The sequence below is a fragment of the Gorilla gorilla genome, chromosome 6 (genome assembly GCF_029281585.2).
Source record: "Gorilla gorilla gorilla isolate KB3781 chromosome 6, NHGRI_mGorGor1-v2.1_pri, whole genome shotgun sequence".
NCBI classification, from domain to species: Eukaryota; Metazoa; Chordata; class Mammalia; order Primates; family Hominidae; genus Gorilla; species Gorilla gorilla.
Genome location: NC_073230.2, coordinates 113,995,946 through 114,020,570, shown reverse-complemented (window position 1 = coordinate 114,020,570; position 24,625 = coordinate 113,995,946). Strand labels below are relative to the sequence as shown.

General features: G+C 37.4%; 1 protein-coding gene across 8 annotated transcripts in view; it reads right to left on the bottom strand.

Annotated features, from left to right (window-relative positions):
* KMT2E (lysine methyltransferase 2E (inactive)) overlaps positions 1-24,625 on the bottom strand; it is a 104,397-nt gene that overhangs the window by 25,214 nt on the left and 54,558 nt on the right. For 6 of the 8 annotated variants that reach the window (XM_055392560.2, XM_055392567.2, XM_055392564.2 and 3 more), the window contains 8 exons: positions 21,906-21,986; positions 15,103-15,161; positions 13,967-14,139; positions 12,702-12,740; positions 11,586-11,816; positions 11,346-11,476; positions 9,834-9,951; positions 7,014-7,123 (listed from right to left, as the gene is read on the bottom strand). In XM_055392560.2, coding sequence (XP_055248535.1) covers positions 7,014-7,123; positions 9,834-9,951; positions 11,346-11,476; positions 11,586-11,816; positions 12,702-12,740; positions 13,967-14,139; positions 15,103-15,161; positions 21,906-21,986 — 942 coding nt within the window. Of the gene's footprint in view, positions 1-7,013; positions 7,124-9,833; positions 9,952-11,345; positions 11,477-11,585; positions 11,817-12,701; positions 12,741-13,966; positions 14,140-15,102; positions 15,162-20,170; positions 20,233-21,905; positions 21,987-24,312; positions 24,558-24,625 lie in introns of those variants that run through there. The other 2 variants (XM_055392568.2, XM_055392569.2) reach the window with 2 other exon arrangements.

Below are 24,625 nucleotides of genomic sequence, written 5' to 3'. Positions count from 1 at the left end.
TCACAGTAAGGATATTGCCCCCATTTTACAAGTGAGATTAAAACTCACTGAGGATTAGCATCTTGTCCAATGTTACACAGTTAATAAGTGGAAGGGACGGCATTTAGATCCAGGTCTGTATGACTCTCAGGCGCATGTACTTTTCATTTCAATATTTCTCAACTCTGACCACTTTATCTTTACCACAGCTGCTAAGATGTAGTTCATCTCTATGATACAGGCCAAATGCCCAAACCTCAGTTAAACAATAATACATATCTCCCACTTTGCATGTTTTAAGTAGTTGAATGTTTGTTCACAATAAGAACAATTTACTTATTAAGTGTCTAATATTCCTAACTCATTTACTTTTAAAACTGCTAGAAAGATTCAAATCCAACTTCCTAATTCTGTGAACCAGGGAGAGAATTCAAACATTTATGGTCCTACCTCCCGCCTCCCAAATCAGGTATTAACAGATACTAGCTTGAAACTCGTTCTAGATGTTTGATTTTAGGACAAGAGAACTACAAACAATAATGATGGCAACAGCTTTTGTTTATTAAGCACTTTAGGTGAGTATTATTCTTCTTCTCATATACGTGAGGTAATGCAGCACAAAGTGATGAAGAAATTGGTCCAAGGTTACGTAGTCAGTGACCAAGCCAGGATTTGAAACCAGACAGATTACATTCTTAACCTCTGTGGGATACGTAATCCCACAAAGCACTGAGCAAAGAACTATGCTAAATCTCCTACCTTCGAGAGGAGAAAGGACTAAAATGATATGATAAATCTGACTGCAATAATCAGTAGAAAGGGATACTAAAGGAAAAGGGATTTCACCAAGAGAAAACATAATGAACATTTTAAAAACTTCATTTAAAAAGAGTATCACACAAAGTTTAAAAATATATAGAATAAGAGGAACTGAATCGAATTGCTTATAACCCAAAAGACTACAGAATATATAAAGAACTTTTGGGGGAAAAAAAAAAAAAGCAAGAAAACAGCTACCCAAAAGAAAGATGGACAGATGATATGATCAGACAATTCACAAGAGAGAAATCCAAATGACAACACAGAAAAAGACCTCTGGGAGGCTGGGCGTGGTAATTCACGCTTGTAATCCCAGCACTTTGGGAGGCCGAGGCAGGTGGATTGCCTGAGCTCAGGAGTTGGAGACCAGCCTGGGCAACATGGTGAAACCCCGTCTCTACTAAAACACAAAAAATTAGCTAGGCGTGGCAGTGTGCGCCTGCAGTCCCAGCTACTCAGGAGGCTGAAGCAGGAGAATTGCTTGAACCCAGGAGGCGGAGGTTGCAGTAAGCCGAGATCGTGCCACTGCACTCCAGCCTGGGTGACAGAGCGAGACTCCATCTCAAAAAAGAAAAAAAAAAGAAAAAGACCTCTGCATTCATGAATAATCAAGGAAAATGGTAAATAAAAATATTAATATAAAGAGATACCATTCAACATGAGCTAGCATATATATGCTAATATATATTATATATGCTATATTTATATTATATTTATATATTATATTATATATTATTGTATTATATTTATATATTATATATATGCTCATGTTGAATGGTATCTCTTTATATATGCTTATATAATATATATTATATAAGCATATATATATAGCATGTATATGCTTATATTTTATTATATAATATACCACTCCACATGACCTAGCATATATAATATACATTAGCACATACATAGCACATATGCTATAATGTATATTACATATGCTATATATTATGTATTATATATTATATATGCTATATATATTATACATGCCATATATAATATATATTATGCTATATATTTGCCAACAAATAGCATATACAGCGTATAATATATAAGCATATATATGCTAATATTACATATAGCATACTATACTTATATATAGCATATATATGCTATATTATATATGCTATAATATATAGCATATATATGCTAATATATTATTATATAAGCATATATATGCTAATATATATTATATATACTATATATGCTAGCTCATGTGGAGTGGTATATATATTTTACATATAATCATATTTTTATATATTTATTTTATTTTATATATATTTATATTTTTTATTTATTTTATTTATATATTTTTTTATTTTTTGAGATGGAGTCTTGCTCTGTCACCCAGGCTGGAGTGCAGTGGCGCAATATTGGCTCACTGCAACCTCCACCTCCCAGGTTCAAGTGATTCTCCTGTCTCAGCCTCCTGAGTAGCTGGGATTACAGATGTGCGCCACCACACCTGGCTAATTTTTGTATTTTTAGTAGAGATGGAGTTTCATCATGTTGGCCAGGCTGATCTCAATCTCCTGACCTCAAGTGATCCGCCCACCATGGCCTCCCACAGTGCTGGGATTACAGCCGTGAGTCACAGCAACCACCATATATTTTTAAAGTCTTAAGAGTAAAGAAGTACAGCAAGGCAATAAATTACTTAGGAAACTGGTACAAGCTTCTTAGATGTTCACTCACATATGGCAAAAACTCATGCTGTGCTCATTCTACAACCCAGCAATTCCACTCCTATGTCCCTACCATGGAGAGAACATGTACACACATGCAGACATGTTCAGAAAGCCCTTGGAGCATTCTTTTGTCAATATAAAGGTCAATAGTGAAATGGATAAATACCATAGGCAGTGAAAATAAATGAAGTATAGATACACACAATGCAGGTTAATCTCACGTAATAAATGTGAAAAAAATGCAAAAGAATACAGCAAGTCACAGTTTACATAAAAGTTTAAAAATATACAAAATTCTAGATAATATTTGCCAACAAATACAGACATAGTAAAATGTTAAAGAAATCAAATTAAAGGTCCGGTGGTGGTGGCTCATGCCTGTAATCTCAACACTTTGGGAGGCCGAGGCGGGCGGACCATGAGGTCAGGGGATGGAGACCATCCTGGCTAACACGGTGAAACCCCATCTCTACTAAAAATACAAAAACAAAATTAGTCAGGCGTGGTGGCGGGTGCCTATACTCCCAGCTACTCGGCAGGCCGAGGCGGGAGAATGGCATGGACCTGGGAGGCAGAGCTTGCAGTGAGCTGAAATCGTGCCACTGCACTCCATCCTGGGCAACAGAGCGAGACTCCGTCTCCAAAAAAAAAAAAAATCAAATTAAAGATAGCAGTTAGTGAAGGAAGGAAGACAGATGCAATGTGGCTGCTAAATGTTAAGGGGCTTCAATGGATAATGTTTTAATTTCTTAATTTGAGAAGTACATGGGTGTTTGTATTATTATTTTATTTTATTTTTGAGATGTTTTGCTCTTGTTGCCCAGGCTGGAGTGTAGTGGCACAATCTCGGCTCACTGCAACCTCCATCTCCCAGGTTCAAGCGATTCTCCTGACTCAGCCTCCCAAGTAGCTGGGATTACAGGCATGTGCCACCATGCCCGGCTAATTTTGTATTTTTAGTAGAGACGGGGTTTTGCCATGTTGGCCAGGCTGGTTTTGAACCCCTGACCTCAGGTGATCCACCCACCTCAGTCTCCCAGTGTGCCTGGATTACAGGCATGAGCCACTGCACCTGGCTGGGTGTTTGTATTATTGTTTACATTTTTCTATTAAATTTTTAAAAACTGAAACAAGTTTCCATACTGCTGACCCTTGAACAACACAAGTTTGAACTGTGCACATACAGTTATACATGGATTTTTTTCAATACATATATTGGAAAAATGTTTGGAAATTTGCAACAATTGCAACAATTTGAAAAAACAGACGAACTATATAGCATAGAAATATTAAAAAAAGAAAAAGAAAAAGGTATGTCAAGAATGCATATGCATGTAGATAGTACTCTATTCTATCATTTATTACCATAAAATATACACAAATTATAAAAAGTTAAAATTTATCAAAACCTATGCACACACATACAGACCTTACATGGTGCCACTCACACTCCAGTCATGTAAAGATGTATTACTAAATCATAACTATTTAAAACTAACTGTAGTACATTCTGTACTATTATAATAACTTTGTAGCCACCTCCTGTTGCTATTGTGGTGCCTCAAGTGTTGGGAGTGTCTATGTAAAATGCCATGTGACACATGCCCAGGAGCAGTTCATCTCTCAGTAAATTGTGTATGGCAATAAAAAGTGATCTCTTGTGGTTCTCACGAATTCTTCATAGTCTTTAGTGCAATACAGTAATATTTTTTTTTTTCTTAAGACAGAGTCTTGCTCTGTCACTCAGGCTGGAGTGCAGTGGTCCGATCTTGGCTCACTGCAACCTCCACTTCCCAGGTTCAAGCAATTCTTCTGCCTCAGCCTCCCGAGTAGCTGGGATTACAGGCGCCCGCCACCACGGCCGGATAATTTTTTTTATTTTTAGTAGAGATGGGGTTTCACCATGTTTGCCAGGCTGGTCTTGAACTCCTGGCCTCAAGTAATCTGCCCGCCTTGGCCTCCCAAGTGCTGGGATTACAGGTGTGAGCCACCACACCTGGCCAATACAGTAAATTTTGAGTAACACCTATGTGACCTATACAAAGTGCCACTAGTGATGCTGGAAGTGCTCCCGAGAAGCAAAGAAGTTATCACATTGCAAGAAGAAGTTGAATTGCTAAAGATGTATGGTAGATTGAGGTGTGCAGTTGTAGTTCTCCACCATCTCAAGATAAATGAATCCAGCATAAGTACCATTGTAAAAAATAATAATAAAAGGAAATTTGTGGAGCCATCACCGCAGCATGTGAAAACCATGCACTTTTTGCAATATACCTTTATATCTTGTATTGCAAATGAAGCTTTTATGTGGGTGCATGCATGCTATATAAGAACGACATAGCTATAGATCCTAATATGTTTCTAGAAAAAGTGAAGTCATTAAATGACAATATAAAACAAAAGGAATATGAAAGATCTAAAATTGGAGCATTTAATGCCAGTAATGTATGGTTTGATGATTTTAAAAAGAGGTCTAGCTTAACAGGTAAAGCCACTTCTGCTGAATAAGAGGCAGCAGATGAGTTCTCAGACACCATTAAGAAAATCACTGAGGAGAAAGAGTATCGGCCTGAAAAGTCTTTTAATGCAGACACAAATGTCCTATTCTGGGGGGAAAAAGTCATAAAAAGACATTTATTAGTAAGGAAGACAAGGAAGCACCAGGATTTAAGGCAGGAAGGGACAGATTAACTCTACTGTTTTGTGGAAATGCATTTGGGTTTATGATCAGGACTGCCCTTATCTATAAAGCTGCTAAACCCAAGCCTTGAAGGGAAAACAAACGGAAGCTGCCAGTCTTTTGGTTGTACAACAAGAAAACCTGGAGGAGAACCCTTTTTCTGGATTGGTACCATTGATGTTTTGTCCCTCAAGTCAGATAACAGGTAGCTAGGAAGGGATTGCCTTTTAAATGTCTTTTGATATTGGGCAATGCCCCGGCCACCCAGAACCCTATGAGTTCAACACTGAGGGCATCAAAGTGTCTCTAATTCAGCCTCTAAATCAAGGAGTGATAATGGCCTTTAAGGCTCATTACACACAGTACTCTACGGAAAAGAATGTCAACACTATGGAACAGAACCCTGAAAGAGAAGATCATGAAAGTCTGGAAGGATTATACCATCGAAGATGCCATCATTATAGAAAAAGCCATCATGCCGAAAACAATAAATTCCTGCTGGAGTGAACTGTGTCCAGATGTTGTGCATGACTTCACAGGATTTACATCAGAGCCAATCAGAAAAATCATGAAAGAGATCGTGGATATAACAAAAAAAGGTGGGGATGAGGGAAGAATACAGATATGGATCTCAGAGAAATTCAAGAGCTAATAGACACCACACCAGAGAAATTAACAGAAGATGCCTAATGGAGACGATTGCTTCCAAACCAGTGCCAGATGATGAGAAAGAAGATGTAGAAAAAGCAGTGCCAAAAAACAAATTTACATTAGACAATCTGGCAGAAGGGCTCCATTGTTTTCAAGACTGTTTTTTACTTTTTTATGATATGGACTCTTCTATGACATGGGCACTGAAGCTAAAGCAAATGACGGAAGACTGGCACCATACAGAAACATTTTTAGAGAAATGAGGAAGCAAAAAAGCCAGGCAGAAATTACTAATATGTTTTCATAAAGTTACACCATATGTGCTTCCCTCTCCTGCCTCCCCTTCTACTACCCCTTCTCCCTCTGTCACCCCTGAGACAGCAAGAGCAACCCCCACCCTTCCTCCTCAGCCTACTCAACATGAAGATGAGGATGAAGACCTTCACGATAATCCACTTCCACTTAATGAACAGTAAATATATTGTGTCTTCCTTATGATTTTCTTAAAAACATTTTCTTTTCTCCAGCTTACTTTATTGTAAGAATACAGTATATGACATACAGAATATGTGTTAATTGTCATTGGTAACACTTCCAGTCAACCATAGGCTATTAGTAAAGTTTCTGGGGAGTCAAAATGTATACGCAGATTGTGGACTGTGCAGGCAGTTGGTGCTCCAACCCCGCATTGTGCAAGGGCCAACTATACTGAGATTTGTCATTAGTTTTTTACTAGTATTTCAGAAAAATAGTTCTTAGAGTTTCTTTGTAGGATCTCCAACAAACCCTTTTAATTTATACTGCAAAGAAAATTTTCTTTTGTTTTGAGGGGCAAAAGACAAATTATTCATTCATACTGATTAACCAAATAAACTGTATGACTAAAATTATATCCCCTAGAAGAAGAAAAAAATTCTCACATAAACGAGGTCAGTGTTGTATGGCTGAATTAGGGTTACTTGTTATAATTACTGTGAACATTTATATTACAATAATAATTAAGGAAAATGTAGAAATGAAAAGTAGCAGTGCTGTAATAGAGGCTGATACTAAACTTCTGGTTTTCAAGTACTTTTAACTGATTCATGATAGATAAAAATAAAAAGCTATAAAAGTAATGACAATACCTAAATTATTACAGGGACATTATGGAACTATTTTCAAACAACAGATGACATTTACAGACTTGAACTCACCAATTTCCATAGTCAAAATCAAAGGCAATAGTAATTTCAGTTCCCTTTGGAATACTGTGTATAGAATAAATATAAAGATGTATGGTTCCATCTTGAATTTCATGCCTCACCTAAAAGTTAAAATAATTGTACATTACCATAAATTACTTTCTGCCTTCAGAAGCATCAGCTTACAATTTTGAAAATTATTCTTTTCAAATTATTTCACAAACACAACCTGGAAAATATGTCATTAATGATAAGGCTTATACCTATCTATCGGTGGTTATCAACTGGGAAGGTTTTTCAATCATATACTGCTATCCACTGCCACCCCAACCCCTAGAGCCCACAATGTGGCATCAAAATAATAATAATAATAATAATAATAATACTATATTTCATCAATTCTTATTTTTATTTTTCTGAGACGAGTCTCGCACTTTTGCCCAGGCTGGAGTGCAGTGGTGCGATCTCGGCTCACTGCAAGCTCCGCCTCCCAGGTTCACGCCATTCTCCTGCCTCAGCCTCCCGAGTAGCTGAGACTACAGGCGCCTGCCACCATGCCCGGCTGATTTTTTTTTGTATTTTTAGTAGAGACGAGTTTTCACCGTGTTAGCCAGGATGGTCTCAATCTCCTGACCTCGTGATGTGCCGGCCTCGGCCTCCCCAAGTGCTGGGATTACAGGCGTGAGCCACCGCACCCAGCCTCATCAATTCTTATTTTTCACCTTTTAGCATCTCTGAAATCAGGAGTCTTATAACTGGTGGCATCTTAGGGTTTTTTGTTGTTGCTGCTGTTGTTGTTTTGAGACAGAGTCTCACTCTGCCATCCAGGCTGGAGTGCAATGATGCAATCTTGGCTCACTTCAACCCCAACCTCTCGGATTCAAGTGATTCTCCTGTCTCAGCCTCCCGAGTAGCTGGGACTACAAGTGCGTGCCACCACACCTGGCTAATTTTTAGTAGAGATGGGGTTTCACCATGTTGGTCAGGCTGGTCTTGAACTCCTGACCTCAGGTGATCCACCCACTTCGGCCTCCCAAAGTGCTGGGATTACAGGTGTGAGCCACTGTGCCTGGCCTTCTTAGGTTTGATGAGTGCAATAATGGTTGAGCAAATGCTACTTTTCTATGACAAGACACTATTCTAGATACTTTATATGTATTAACTCCTTCAGTCTTCATATCACCTTTTTACAGATAAAACTGAGGTTACAAAGCTAGTAAGTCACAGAGAAGAAATAAATTTAAGTCTGGTTCCAAAATCTGTACTCTTAGCTGTGTGCAGCAGCGCATGCCTATAATCCCAGCTACTCTGGCGGCTGAAGCAGAACAAACACTTGAGCCCAGGAGTTCCAGGCCAGCCTGGGCAACATGGCAAGATCCTGTCTTTTAAAAAAAGAGAGAGAAAAAAAAAAACACCTACATTCTTGGCTGCAACATTATATAATTACAAACCTAAAAAGCTTCATTTTGACATGTAAAAAACAAAACCAACACGATTTTCTACTCCACACTAAAATATAACATTATTAAAAATTTTACAGTAGAACATACAAAATCTACTTTAGATTTTAGCTTTGTCATCTAACTTAAATCATCGCATGTATTGAGCCATAAATAGAGCTTCCAAGATAGAAGGAAAGTCGTCCAGTATTAGGCCGGACCTGGTGGCTCATGCCTGTATCCTAGCATTTAGGGAGGCCGAGGCAGGAGGACTGCTTGAACACAGGAGCTCCAGACCAGCCTGGACAACACAGGGAGAACCCAACTCTACAAAAAATTAAAGAATCATTAGTTGGGCATGGTGGCACGCACCTGTGGTCCCAGCTACTCAGAAGTCTGAGGTGAGAAGATAACTTTACCTCCTAAAGGCCCAGGAAGTTGAGGCTCCAGTGAGCCATGATTGCACCTCTGCACTCCAGCCTAAGCAAGACCCTGTCTCAAAAATAATAATAATAATGATAATAATAATAATAATAATGATTTTAAAAGTCTGGGCAGGCTCATGCCTGTAATCCCAGCCCTTTGGGAGGCTAAGGCAGAAGGATCACTTGGCCCAGGAGTTGGAGACCAGCCTGGGCAGCAAAATGAGACTCCATCTCTGCAAAAATTTAAAAAATTAGCTGGGCATGGTTGCACACGCCTGCAGTCCCACCTACTCAGAAAGCTGACACAGGAGGATCACTTGAGCATGAGAGGTCATGGAGGCTGTAGTGAGCTGTGCTCATGACACCACACTCCAGCCTGGGAGACAGTGAGACACTGCCTCAAAAAAAAAAAAAAAAAAGAAGTCCAATATTTCCTCTTATAAGGAGCATCATCATTTCTTCAAGGTGCAAAGTAATTTTTAAGACTTCATAGCGTCCAGGCGTGGTGGCTTACACTCGTAATCCCAGCATTTTGGGAGGCTGAGACGGGCAAATCACCTGAGGTCCGGAGTTCAAGACCAGCCTGGTCAACATGGTGAAACCCCGTCCCTACTAAAAATGCAAAAAAATAGCCGGGCATGGTGGTGCGTGCCTGTAATCCCACCTATTCGGGAGGCTGAGGCAGGAGAATCACTTGAGCCCGGAAGACGGAGGTTACATGAGCTGAGATCGTGCCATTGTATTCCACCCTGGGCAACAAGAGTGAAACTCCGTCTCAAAAAAAAAAAAAAAAAAGACTTCATAGCCAGTTATCACATAAATTTTCACAAAAAAACAGGCTGGGCAGTATAAAATGCACCAACAGGTGGAAAGTGTCTTAGGTCAGTGACCTGAGTTTTGTGCTTATTGCTCAGATTCCAACACACCCCCAGCACCCACATCTCCCCCAAAAATTTATATAAGCTTACCTCTGCATTGGGTGTACAAGACCGCCTGATGAATCGAGCCTCATTCCCAAAAGTCCTTGCATCAACACACATTTCTAGCCCATGAAATTTAGAGTAGAATAACACAAAAGGGTATGGTCTACAAAGAAAGAAACATTATAAGCTATTAACATTTTAGGCCAGGCATGCTGGTTCACACCTGTAATTCCAGCACTTTGGGAGGCCGAGGCAGGTGGATTGCTTGAGTCCAGGAGATCAAGACCAATCTGGGCAACATGGCGACACTCCGTATTTACAAAAAAAAAAAAAAAAGGCCAGGCATGGTAGCATGTGCCTGTAGTCCCAGCTACCTGGGAAGCTGAGGTGGGAGGATCACGTGAGCCCAGGACATCAAGGCTGCAGTGAGCCATGATCATGCCTCACTGATAGAGCGAGACTGTCTCAAAAACAAACAAACAAACAAACAAAAGTCAACATTTTAGGACAATAATCTGTTACTCTTCAGAGGCAAAGTGATGAAGAAACTTAAGAACAGAGTCTAAGAAACTTCTAAAAGACAAAGTGAAGCCAAGATTTGAATATAGGCAGTCTGACCCCACAATTCACTCTTATCTTATGCTAGTTTATGCTAATGAGATTTTTACTTGCCCCATAACCTCACCTAAATCAAAGGCAATTAATGGAAGGTAGAAATTCCAATTTACAAAGAAAGATAAAAAGAGAGTGACTACTGCATTCACAAGATTAATTTGATGTCTTTAGAGTTCACATTTCCTGGTGCATTTAAAAGTATCTGTCTTATACCGTTTCAGATCAAATCTGCTACATAATAGGGAGAAATTGCTGTGTATCTTTCATATCTTAATACTCAAGTTATAAACAATAAATGGTTTTGATAATTGTAGGACACAGACTAGGAATGTTCTCCTACAGATATGAACATACTTCTAGACTACAGGGAAGCAACGCCTATTAAAGGGTCATATTAATTCTGCATACAAATCTCAAACCAAAGAAGAGACCTCCAGTACCATTCCAATACCAACAAAGTGGGTGTTGAAAGTGGTGGCAATAATGTAGGACCCAATCTAACACTGTCTGATAAAGAGGAAGGGGTTTCTCCTATGGTTACCATGGTCTTTCTCCGTTCCGGCTATTACGTTATGAGGAATTATCATGAGTCCCAGATTGAAAGGGTTCCTTGTAATCTCAATCAATCAGAATTCCTGACTGATATCCTTCTATATCCAACCTATATTGCTGTTGGTTAATCTTTGAAGTAGATTGTTTTAGGATTTTCAGCAAGACAGACATGAGCAAGAGACCGGAATATATCTTTGCATTTTTTTATGTTGTTTTAGTTTATCGTAGTTCAAAAATTATCATCAGTCACTGTTCAACCACACTACAGCTTTAAATACTGAAATGATCATGTAGGAAAAAAAGTACATACAATCACAACATCTAGGTAAAACAGCCAAAAGTTCAATATTTACCTACAGAAAATGAACATGGGAAAATAAATGAATATACCTTTTAAAGAAATACCCATTTGCTTCAAACTGTTCTCTCAGCATAAACTTCCCTCTGTATTCAATGATAAGTGCATCAGGAGGCAAATCTTTTGCAGATTTAAGAATTTTCTTATTCTTTTGTATATGGCTCTAAAATCAGAGTAAATGTTGAGATTAAATAAACTTGCTTGTTTTCAGTTTAACTAAAAATTCACAATATAAAACTGCTTTACAATTTTTGGACAAATGACGTATTTACCTCTACAGGAGGTTTGAAGAGCAAATTGTTGGTATTCAAATCTGATTTATTCATCTCTTTTTTGTCATTTCCATTGCCTAATCTCAGAGCTATTCTTTGTGCCTCCCTCTGAACACCCTCACTATACTGGTTGTTATTTGCTTCTTCATATCGATCCATCCATGCTTTGATCTTTGTCTCCCATCCAAAATTTGAACCATCAGATGAAGGATCAATCTCTGGAGCTGAACCCTAAAATCATAAACTGAGCTTTAGTATCTGGACTTACGGACTTACACACACACACACACACACACACACACACACACACACACACACACACATATAATTAATGGCAATCTATATAAAAGAACATAATATAAACTAGAAACTGCTGTTTAACGGTTTCTTTTCCAGAAATGTGGAATAATAAATACCACAGGGACAAAAGATACACTGTAACATGCTCCCCACATCCTATTTAATGTGACAATTTTAGAAATTTGTTATCCTTTTCTACCTAAGCCAGAAAGCTATAGTAACAGCATACAGCTGACCTCTGTGACCCCAGACAAACTTATGTTTTGGGGTCAGACAGAGGCGAGGAGCCTCGCTTCTCTCAGCAATTTTAGCATCTAAAAAAGTGAGGACATACATTAATTAATTCAAGATACTTTTTAGCTACCATTGATCATTCTGACTGGTTTGCATTGATATGGTTGTTCAATGGTGAATTTATAGTATGACAACTGACTCGACTAACTCTCTAGAATCCCAACTATGCAAAAGAGCAAATTTTCAAGTTCCAAATGTGATTCTGCATTCCTAAGTACAGTATAGTAATACTAACTGGCATCAGAGACATGGATTATAGTAATAAAGGAAATTCAAATTTCCCAAAATTATAAAATTAGAAATTGCTTATATACCTCCCCCTTTTGATTAATATTTTAACAGTGTTAACTACAAGAGCAGTATATTACTCCAGTTAGAACTAAGGTCCCACTCCTGGTAAAGATAATAGGCAAAGACATGACACACAATAAAGAGAGCATTAAGTAAAGATATGGTCAAGCAAGCATGTAGCTCCTGAATAAATGACAGTTGATAACAACACCTTAAAATTAATATATTTACCTTAACTCTTGATGACTTCCTAGATCCTTCACGAAATGCCTAAAATAAACATGGAATTCTAGTTAGTTTTCTAAAAAACTGGACATAATTAATATTTAAGAATTAATTGGTTCATTGAAACTTTTAACTGAAGTGTCATAACAAAAAATTTGGTAACCAAGAAAGCTGACACTAGGAGAATGTTTAATAAAGGCATCTATTAAAATACTTTTCTAACAAAAACAGAATGTGGTTGAGAGTGGTGGCGGGCACCTGTCGTCCCAGCTACTCAGGAGACTGAGGCAGGAGGATCACTGGAGCCCAGGAGTTGGAGGCTATAGTACACCATGACAGTCTATGAATACCCACTGCACTCCAGCCTGGGCAACATAGCAAGATCCTATCTTTAAAAAAAAAAGTATATAGACTATATAGAATATAAAAATCTGTATATAATATAATACAAAGACAAAAATTTCCAAATATTCTCTGTGTTCAATATTACAACAGTGGAAAAATATTTCTGATAAAAATTGGGAGGGTGTTAGACATATAATTTTGTTGAAGTGATAAGACATGTTTTGGGAGGGAGTAAAATAATGATATTACTTTAATTCTCTAAGCAACTAGCAAGTAATATTTGAGCCCATAATGGGCCTTAAGTAATATGCACTGTGGTAAACAGAGCTATATTTATTCAATAAACATGTATCGAGAGCCCACTCATCTGCCAGATCTGAAGGATGTATTTAAGACTTAATTCCTATCCCCCTCAACCCCCTAAAAAGTGTGAACTCCATTTAGAGTGACTAACAAATATAAACCTACAGCTAGCAATATAGATCCAAATAAATAAATTTGTGTGTAGACAATACATTACAAGAGAGCAAGGTTAAAAAAAAAAAAAAAAAAAGGAGGCAAAGAACCGTTATGTAAAACATGGGGAAGAAAAGCTAAGTGGATTATGTCAGACAGACAAGTGAAAGGAATACAATCCTGGTAGTACAGAAAACTATGAAGGCTTTCTGTTTTATTTTTGCTTCTGCATTTCAGTGACTAATCTCATTAAATGATTTCAAAGCAGTTTGCAAAGTTTCTTCTCTAATCTGCTTCAATCTTTAAAACATGTTAAAATGTTCAAGTAAGTTTAATTGTTTAAAAATAAAAAACTTCTGCTAGATCCTTTTTAGCTATCATCGATTATTCTCACTCTCCTGCCTCTCCTATAAAATTCAGTTCCCTATCCGCTATCCTATCCACTCACCTAAAAACAAGCAAAAACGTACCTTTTTACATTTTGAAATGTGTTGTTCTTTCTCCCCGCTTTTTTTCCTTCTTTTATCATTAACTTTGGAAACTCTTGAAGCAGTTAAAGTAATTGATGTTGGAGTATGCTGAAATGCAGTATATAATTCCACAGGAACCTCATCACCACTCTCAGTTGCACTGGTATCACCATCTTCAGACAAAATAAAAATTATTGCACATTTAATACTTCTATTTTAAACAATGAAATAAAACAGCATTCCACATGACAAAGTATTGTCATCTCCATCTTTCTAAATAAGCACATTTTTTAACTTGTTCACTCACCTCACTTACATTTACATGCAAAGCACAAATATGATTTCTCACACATTAAACTAGAAAGGATCCAAAAGCCTGATAACACACTCTGGTGGTGTGCCTGTGGGAAACAGCACTCTCATACACTACGAGTGGAAATTTGAAATTCCCTACAAAGGGCAATTCAGCCATATCTAGCAAAATTATATATGTACATACCTTTTGACCCAGCCATCTCATTATTAGAGATCTAGCCAAAGATAAAACAGCAAAAGTACAAAAAGACTTATGCAAGAGGGTCTTGCTGAGGATACTGTTTTTAATAACAAAAATAAAACAAAGCAGAAATAATGAAAACAATCCAAATCTCCATCAAAGAGGAATAGTTGAATAAATTATGATTATTTAAAAGCAGGAGTACTGGTATCAACATGATTAAGATAAAATAAAAATTGTGGCATATGTTACACAGAAGTTAGAAAATTCTGTTCCTATAAATGAAAGATGTACTATTCTACATGATAAACTAATGGATCATATCTTTCTGAAGAACAAACATATTTTACTTTTTTAAACCAACAGGTTAGCTATGTGTAGGAAAATTATGGCTGATTTAAATTATTTATTTTCCCCTCATTTCCATTTTATTTCCCAAAATACATATTTATTCTATAATATGTGAAAAAAAAAATACTTGAAATCTATACCAGAGATTGCATACTCTCTGTACAATCAACATTCATCAACAAGGTATTTACATTTAACTAAAAATATTTACATTTAACTAAAAGTTGAGAGAACCGTTTATTCTCTCAATCACACGAATTTTAATTTAGTGTAGGTCCTTTTTACCTACCTGACATATTTTCCCTTTTCCGGCGTTGTAGTAGCACTGCCCTCTCTTTATCCAAATTCCTACATTAAAAAATTAGCATAATTATTTATCAAATACATGAAGCAGATCTGTCTTAAATGTGAAACTTTTTAATTTATTTAATGTTCTCAGTGAAAAACCAACAGTATAAAATATATACAAAATCCCTTGCAATACAGTTTACATACAATCTAATAGTAGCAGTAGATGCCAGATAGATGACTCCATTTCACTCTGTTAAGATTTTTTTTTTTTTTCCCCAGACAGGGTCTCACCCTGTCACCCAGGCTGGAGTGCAGTGATGCAATCACAGTTTGCTGCAGCCTCAACCTTCCAGGTTCAAGGGATCCTCCTGCCTCAGCCTCCTGAGTAGCTGAGACTACAGGCCTGCACCATCATGCTGGGCTAATTTTTTAATTTTTTGTAGAGATGGGTTACCCAGGCTGGTCTTGAACTCCTGGATCAAGTGATCCTCCCACCCCTGCCTCCCAAAGAGCTGGGATCACAGATGTGAGCCACAGTGAATGGCCAAGAAAATAATTTACTTAGGAAACCAGTATTTTTTTCAAACAGAATATTTAAAGCAAAAAGTCTGAAAAAAAAACCCATAACGTTAACAATGTAATTAAAATCACAAATTAAATTTCTTAAAGCAAATGTATGACACTGAATTGAATCTATTCCATTATTACCATTGCCTTTAATTATTTTCACTTTTGAAATAAATACTGCTTTTTTTTTGAGATGGAGTTTCGCTCTTATTGCCCAGGCTGGAGTGCAATGGCGCAATCTCGGCTCACTGCAACCTCTGCCTCCTGGGTTCAAGCGATTCCCTGCCTCAGCCTCCCAAGTAGCTGGGGTTCTGGGCATGTGCTACCACACCTGGCTAATTTTGTATTTATAGTAGAAGAGGGGTTTCTCCATGTTGGTCAGGCTGGTCTCAAACTCCTGGCCTAAAGTGATCTGCCCACCTCGGCCTCCCAAAGTGCTGGGATTATAGGCATGAGCATTTAACAGTTAAGTGAAATACTTCATTACCCACTCCCTACCTCTACCCATGAACTACATCATCCACAGTAATTCTTTTACATTCCCCCCCAACTTTTTCACTGTATATAGTTTAGAGGTCAGATAACATATTATTCTCAGGTGGGAAAATAAGAGCTCTAGATTATTAGAATTTCTACAGACTTGCCTTAATGTCTACCAGGAAATATATTCTAGCATCACAGATAATTATCCTAGCTATCACAGAATAATAAACATATCTCTCTCAACTAACTGCCCTCCTAATGGTAAGTTTTTTTGTTTTTTGTTTTGTTTTTTGAGACAGAGTCTCGCTCTGTTGCCCAGGCTGCCAAGCTGGAGTTCAGTGGTGCGACCTTGGCTCACTGCAAGCTCCAACTCCCAGGTTCATGCCATTCTGCTGCCTAAGCCTCCCAAGTAGCTGGGACTACAGGCGCCCGCCACCACACCTGCCTAACTCTTGTTTTTGTATTTTTAGTAGAGACAGGGTTTCACCATGTTAGCCAGGATGGTCTCAATCTTCTGACCTCATGATCCACCCGCCTGGGCCTCCCCCAAAGTGCTGGGATTACAGGTGTGAGCCACCGCGCCCGGCCTCCTAATGGTAACTTTTTAACCAACTTTTACTGAATTCATCATCAGATATTTACCCCATCAAAAATTATCTGGCAAAAGACTACTATCAAAGGGAAACAAAACCACATAGAGACACCTCACTCAAAGTAAGAGAAATGCACACCATAACTATGCTGAGATTACCATTTCTCACCTAATTAAACCGGCAAAAATGCAAGTCTGTCAAACACTCTGTTGTGAGGCTTGGGAAAGTGGGCATACTTATCCATTACTGTTTGGAATTCAAAACTGCAGGCTGGGCGTGGTGGCCCACGCCTATAATCTCAGCACTTTGGGAGGCCGAGGCAGGCAGATCACGAGGTCAGGAGATCGAGACCATCCTGGCCAAGATGGTGAAACCCCGTTCTCTACTTAGAAAAAAAAAAAAATATATATATATATATATATACACACACACACAAATCAGCACGGTGTGGTGGCTCATGCCTGTGGTCCAGCTACTCGGCAGGCTGAGGCATGACAATGGCTTGAACCCAGGAGGCGGAGGTTGCAGTGAGCCGAGATCGTACCACTGCACTGCAGCCTGGTGACACAGCAACACTCCATTTCAAAAAACAACAACAACAACAACAACAACAACAAAACGGCACAGCTCCTACTAGAAGGAAATTTGACAATCTAACAAAATTTTATATATACATTTATCACTATACTGAACAATCTCACTTCTATCTATAAAGCAAAAGAACCAAAACAACTCTAATGTCCACACAAAGGCAACTAGTTGAATAGAGTACAAAAAAAGATACAGTACATTGAAGCTCTATCAGTCAATGTCTACATACTACTTTGATCTTCAGCATATATTTTTAAGAGAAAAGAAATGTGGTGAAGACTCTATAATATGCTACTGCTTACCTAAATAAGGAGGGAAATACAAATATATAGATACATATCTACATATAATAAGCAAGTAGGGATGAGTTAGACTTAACTTGCTTTATATATTTGTCTACCTTGCTTTACATATTTGACTTTAGAGTGATAGAATACTTTCCTTTATATATTTGACTTCAAGTCTAACTTGCTTTATATTTGAGTTTAGAATGATAGAATACTTCTTACATAATTATAAAGTATATAATTATAAAGGTAAATAAAATACAAAAAACAATTCTGTTTTTGAGACAGGGTCTCCCTCTGTTGCCCAGGCTGGAGTGCAGTGGCACAATCATAACTCACTGCAGCCTCAACCTCCCAGGCTCAAGCAATCCTCCTGCGTCAGCCTCCCAGAGCTGGGACCACAGACACATACCATCTTATCCAGCTAATCTTTGCTTTTTTTTTTTTTTTTTTTTTTTTTTTTGAGACACAGTCCCGCTCTCTCACACAGGCAGAGTGCAGCTGTGTGATCTCAGCTCACTGCAACCTCTGCCTCCCAGGTTCAAGCAATTCTCGTGCCTCAGCCTCCTGAGTAGCTGGGATTACAAGCACCTGCCACCATGCCCGGCTAATTTTTGTATTTTTGGTAGCAATGGTGCCTTGCCATGTTGCCTAGGCTGGTCTCAAACTCCTGACCTCAAGTGATCCACCCGCCTCAGCCACCAAAAGTGCTAGGATTATAGCTGTGAGCCACTGCGCCCAACCAACAATTCTTAAAAAACAAAAATTACTGATTACTTCTACATTTCTGGTAGGAATATAAAATCGAATAGCCATTCCAGAAAATAGTCTGACAATATCATAAATATCTAAACATGCAACTACCATATAATCAAGCTGCTGTTCTCTTGGGCATTTAACCCAGAGAGGGGGAAAAACAACTTAGGTTCACACAAAAACCTGTAAACAAATGTTCACAGAAACTTTATTTGTAATAGCCAAAAAAGTAGAAACAACCCAAACGGTCTTCAATGGGTGAATAGGTTAAAGAAACTATGGTACATATATACCATGAAATACTATCAGCAATAAAAAACAAAATCATGATACATCCAACAAATTGGAGGGCTCTCTAGGGAATCACGCTGGATAAAAAAGTCAATGCCAAAAGGTCACATACTGGGTCAAATGAAGTCATAAATGTATGACTTCATTTATGTAACATTCTTGAAATGACAAAATTATAGAAATCGATTACAGAATAACAGTTGGCAAAGTTCAGGGGTAGAAGGTGGGTATGACTATAAAGGGTAGCATGACTCCTGGCAGTGACAGAAATGTTCTATAAAGTGACTGTGTTAATGCCAATATCCTAGTTGTGATATTGTATTAATAGTTATGCAAGATGTTAACACTGGGGCAAAACAGGTAAAAGATATCTAGGCTCACTCTACATTATTTCACAACTGCATGTGAATCTACAACTCAGAACATTTAATTTTTTAAAAATCAATAAAATTAATGACTTAAACAACATAAGTGTGTATCCAGTTGGTGTTATAAACACACAATTATTTCAAGAGACTTAAAACACAATATTGACTATAAAACCCTCGTACACTATGCCCTATGGGGGGAAAGTTCTAAAGTGTTTTACACAATCATATTGTTGGTGCTAGTGTTGCTGGTGTTGTTACTCCAAGACTATTATATTCTTGTGTAGGATTAAACAGTTAACCAATTGTGAGATATTCTAATTACATTATTCTCTGTATTGTTGACAACTAGAATAAAAGGAGATAAACATGAAACAGCTACATAAAAACTTGTATTCCTAAATTTCAATTGCAATTATCAGTATAAACTCATGTATTTTATCTTAAAGAAACAGATGAAACATACTTCCTAGCTTTGTCTACTAAAAAGACTAGGAACAGCGACCAATCTAGTAGGAAAGGGCATGACTAGCTCTCCAATTCTGGTCTTGAAAGCCAACTCTGAATTTGGGGCACAGAAGTGCAGGATAAGCCTGAGATATCTTGTCACACCAGATATCTTCTTTGCCATGAAGTACCACTAGGGTATTGTTTAAAGGACTTGATAACCAGCTTGAAGAGGTTCCTACTGACCAGAAATGGAATGAAATTTAAGCATCAATAAGGGTAATAACTGCAATAGACTGACATCCACTATGGTTTAAATCCATGAGGTCATAATGATATTTAATTCTTCATTATTCTGAAAACTAGTAAATAAAGGCTAAGACTCAACAAGCATTTATCCAGCCTTTCCTCAATGAAATATATCTTAAGAGAACCGAATAGTTAACATAGAGACATGGCCGGGCAAGGTGGCTCTCGCCTGTAATCCCAACACTTTGGGAGGCCGAGGTGGGAAGATTGCTTGAGCCCAAGAGTTCTAGACCAGCCTGGACAACATGGTGAAACCCTGTGCCTACAAAAAAAACAAACAAACAAACAAAAAAAAACACAACTAGTCAGGCACGGTGGCGATGCCTGTAGTCCCAGCTACTTGGCAAGCTGAGGTGGAAGGATGGGAGAATCACCTGAACCCAGGAGGCTGAGGCTGCAGTGAGCTGTGGTCACACGTAGCCTGTTCGACAATGTGAGATCCTGTCTTAAAAAAAAAAAAAAAAGAGAAGTTTGTTCCAATAAAAATATTCCAGCTGATAAGTAATGAACAACAGAATTAACATATCACTAATTTGCAACCCCTAATAAATTAGTGGATCTAAGGACTATCACTGGCTTCCATCATAAGACAACCAGAAATCATGTGCCACCTGATAAGACAACACAGTCTAACTATGAAAATAGTCTTATAAAAAAAAAAAGAAATTGAACCTAAATCTGATCAAGCCTATAGACATAAACACCTTCTTACAGAAATAGAACAGGGAAACTTGTGAAATCATGGGAATACAACTGGCAAAACTCATCAGGACAAACAGCTGAGTTCCCTAAACATGCACACTGTAATGGTAACCAGGGATGGTAGGGAGGGAAGAGTAGGTTTAGAGACTTGAGAGATGAATATCAACCAATCAATATCATAACAATTGCTGGGTGAGCCAGACATTTTGTTCCATGTACAATAATGGCTTTGAGGTTTTCTGTTTTTTTGAAACAGGCTCTCACTCTGTCATCTAAGCCGGGGCACAGTGGCATGACCATGCCTCACTGCAGCCTCGAGCTCACAGGCTCAGGCCATCCTCCCACCTCAGCCTCCCAAGCAGCTAGGACTACAGATGTGTGACACCACGCCTGGCTCATCTTTTGTATTTTTAGGAGAGACAGGGTTTCACCATGTTTCCCAAGCTCGTCTCGAACCCTGGGCTCTCATGATCTACCTACCTCGGCCTCCCAAAGTGCTGGGATTACAGGCCTGAGCCACCTTGCCCAGACGGTTTGTAATTATTTTTGTAAAAAGAATTGACAGACATATTCTGAAATATATATACACACAAATACATATATACTGAAATATACATGGATGAAATAATATGGTATCTGGGATTTGCCTTAAAACAACATGTAAAGGGAGAAGAAACACATGGCAGTATAGATGGGACAAGAATGTCGATAATTACTGAGGTAGGGTGGTGGAAATGTGGGTTTATTATGTATTATTTTATTTTTACGTAAGTTTGAAATGTCCATAATAAAAAGATTTTAAAAAACAAAAAAGAAATGTGGGAAAAAAAATTACAAGCAGGAAGAATGATAGATCTACTAAATTCTTTAACTAAGGGAGTATTCATCTAGTAACTCTTTAATATAGCACATTCCAGTTAAAAAAGATGCCATCAGGTAGAAGATGCACTATTATTTTATGCATCATTAATAAAGTAAAAACCCTATAAACTATGACACACTATTGATAGATATTTTCCCGATTTTAGAGTTGTCAGAATACAAAAATAATAGTAAGAATACACATAAAAATGCAAAAGCGTATGTTAGAATCGATGAAACACAGTGATCCATTAATTCTCCTTTTTTCTTTTTCTTTTTTTTTTTTTTTTAAAAAAAGAGACTGGGTTTTGCTCTGTCACCCAGGCTGGAGTGCAGTGGCACAATCAAAGCTCACTGCAGCCTCAAACTCCTGTGCTCAAGCAATCTTCCTGCCTCAGCCTCCCAAGTAGTTGGCACTACAGGCATGAGCCACCATGCCCGGCTGTGATTCATTAATCTTTTAACTCGAATTCATAAAGCAATTTCTGTTAACTAGTATTACCTCAGTAAAATTACTGGCAATGTTATCAGATATGTGCAACTTACCTAGGCTGACAACGTTCACATAGATATGTATCAGGAATATGCTGCCTATCAATCCCCATGCAGTCAATATGTTGCCAAACGCTTAAAAAAAAAAAAAAGCAGAACATATGTAATATTATTTAAGTCATCCTTAAATTAAGATTTGATATTCCATTTAACTATCATTTAATAAGCACCTACTTTGAGCTTAGTACTCCTAAAAGGTACTCTGAGAAATTCATAGAAACGTGTCTTCAAGGCGATAAAATTTTGAGATGCAAAAGCAAGAGGATAAATATAGGATACATAAATTTTTTAAAGCAAATACAATTTTAAAATATAAAATGTATAATTTATTCTACAAATATTATTAGAAATCACAATGTAGAGATGGCCACACTATTTGTAATTAATGAGAAAAGCACCTTGGAGAATAATGAACTTGACTCGAACCTCATTTGGGAAATAGTAAGCTATCAGTGTAGCAACATTTATCAAATATCATTTATCAGATATGAAGAGAAGGTGGCCACAAGGCGCTCAACATATATGAAGAGAAATATTCATTTTGAGAAACAGAAGGAGGTTAAAATTGGATTAATGAAGTACAGTCAGATTACTTAGGACTTGGAATGTGCAGACATGTGTAAATTTCCTCTGTCAACAGGTAACAATTTTTTACAGGTGCTTTGGTGGCATGTAGTATTAATTCAAAGAAGAAACTGCAAGCAGAAAGACCAACTAAAGAGGCATTTCCAACATTCCACACTTGAGTTAAAGGAGGGCAGAACCAGAATTAACGCCAGAGAAAAATAAGTTAAAGAATGTAAGAGGCATTCTATGAGGACAGAGATTAAACCTAATTACTTTTAATGGAATACATGGACCAGTTTGAGGCAAATTTCTCAATTTGTTATTATTGTATTTTATTGCCAAGACTAATTTGTCTAAAGTTGATATATATGCCTGACTCCAAAAACAGTCTTAGTTATTCCTTACATAAGAATAAACTACTTCTAATATATAACTACAGTAGCTTCCCCCTTATCCATGGTTTGCTTTTCGTGGTTTCATTTACCTGTGTTCAACCACAGTCTGAAAATATTAAGATATTTTCAGAAAGAGGGAGAGAGGGGGGCAGAAGGGAAGAGAGAGAAGGAGAGAGACAAAGACCACATTTACTTCTATTACAGTATGCTGTTACAATTGTTGTTAAGCTCTTACTGCATCTACTTTATAAATTAAACTTTATCATATGTATTTATGTATAGGAAAAAACAAAGTACTGTAGGGTTCAGTACTCTCTGCAGTTTCAGGCATCTACTGGTCGTCTTGGAACATATACCCCAGGGAAAGGAGGGACTACTGTACCAAACTAACTGCTACTGTGTTGTTCTTTACTTTTCAACTGAGAATGTTGGGGCAAGAACTGACAGAATGTGAAATATATATCAAAGTGGAAAAAAGATGTGAAAAAGAAAAGTAGCACAAATGACAAGGGTTAGAATAACAAATTAAACTAAATTTGTGGGGCAAGTAATGATGTCACGCAGACAACAGAAGAAACAAAGCTAGAATATGAATAAATAATCAGAGCTGTGGATGTCAGACTTCAAAGAGATGAGTATAAGTAGTAGGAACATGTAAAAATAATGAGCCAACGTTAAGTTAGAATACAGCCTTTCAGGAGACTACAGGCTGAGCAACAGAAAAACAGAGTAACAAATATTAGATTCATAACAAAAAGTACTCTCTGAGAAGCAAATAACTTGAATAATCCAAAAACTGTGAACTGGTCCTTCAATAATTTGTAGATGGATATAAAAACTCCTAAGGACAATTTTACTATTCCCTAATAGAGATAACTGTATCTTATATATAGACCATCGCCGTTATATCAAAAGAAAAACACTGCTAAGATTATGTATTAAAATAAAAATTACATACCAAAGTATGTAATTTATCACATTAGACAAAATCAGCCAAGAGAAAGCTTTTCTATATGACTGGCTACAATATGATTTGACATTTTCTAGTATGAGGAAAGCAAAGTGTCACTGAAGTTATTTTTAGTTTTTAAATTTACCTCCTAAATAAATTTACTGAAGTCATTATTCATGGTAGAATGTATTACAGGTAATGAAAGTTTATTTTTACATTTGGAAAGGTACTATAATATGTTTTTATTATTAAGATAAACTCAAAGTGTTAATATTACAACTTTCCAAAAAATATCAAATTTTACATTCCACTTAATATTTGAATTTCTCATTTTTTGGCAAGAGTAAACAAACTTTTTGAAACATAATGCTAACTGCATGTTTGTATCAATAACATTCAACTCCTAATCACCTAATCTAATAGATGGGGATAATATTACAAGTAATTCAAAGTAATACTTGGCTTTAGGGTCCATTTTTATACTTACATTCAAATATGGGTATATGCCATACTGCATCACATCAAATAATTAAGCAACACCATAATGACCAGACCCAGGAAATTCTGTAAAGCTCCCCAACTTTCTTGCTCTCTACAATGCACTGCGTAAGTACTCTCCGCTTCCCACCCTATGCAGGGGATAAACTCAGTAACTTTCAGGCTGAAATCCTACTGTTCCCTCTTCATCCTCCCCAAATCCTTCCCCCCAATCAAAAAAAAAAAAAAAAAAAAAAACAGGAAAAAAAAAATGATACAAAACCCCACTTTCTGTCCCAATCACACCTTCTCTAGGGGAGGAG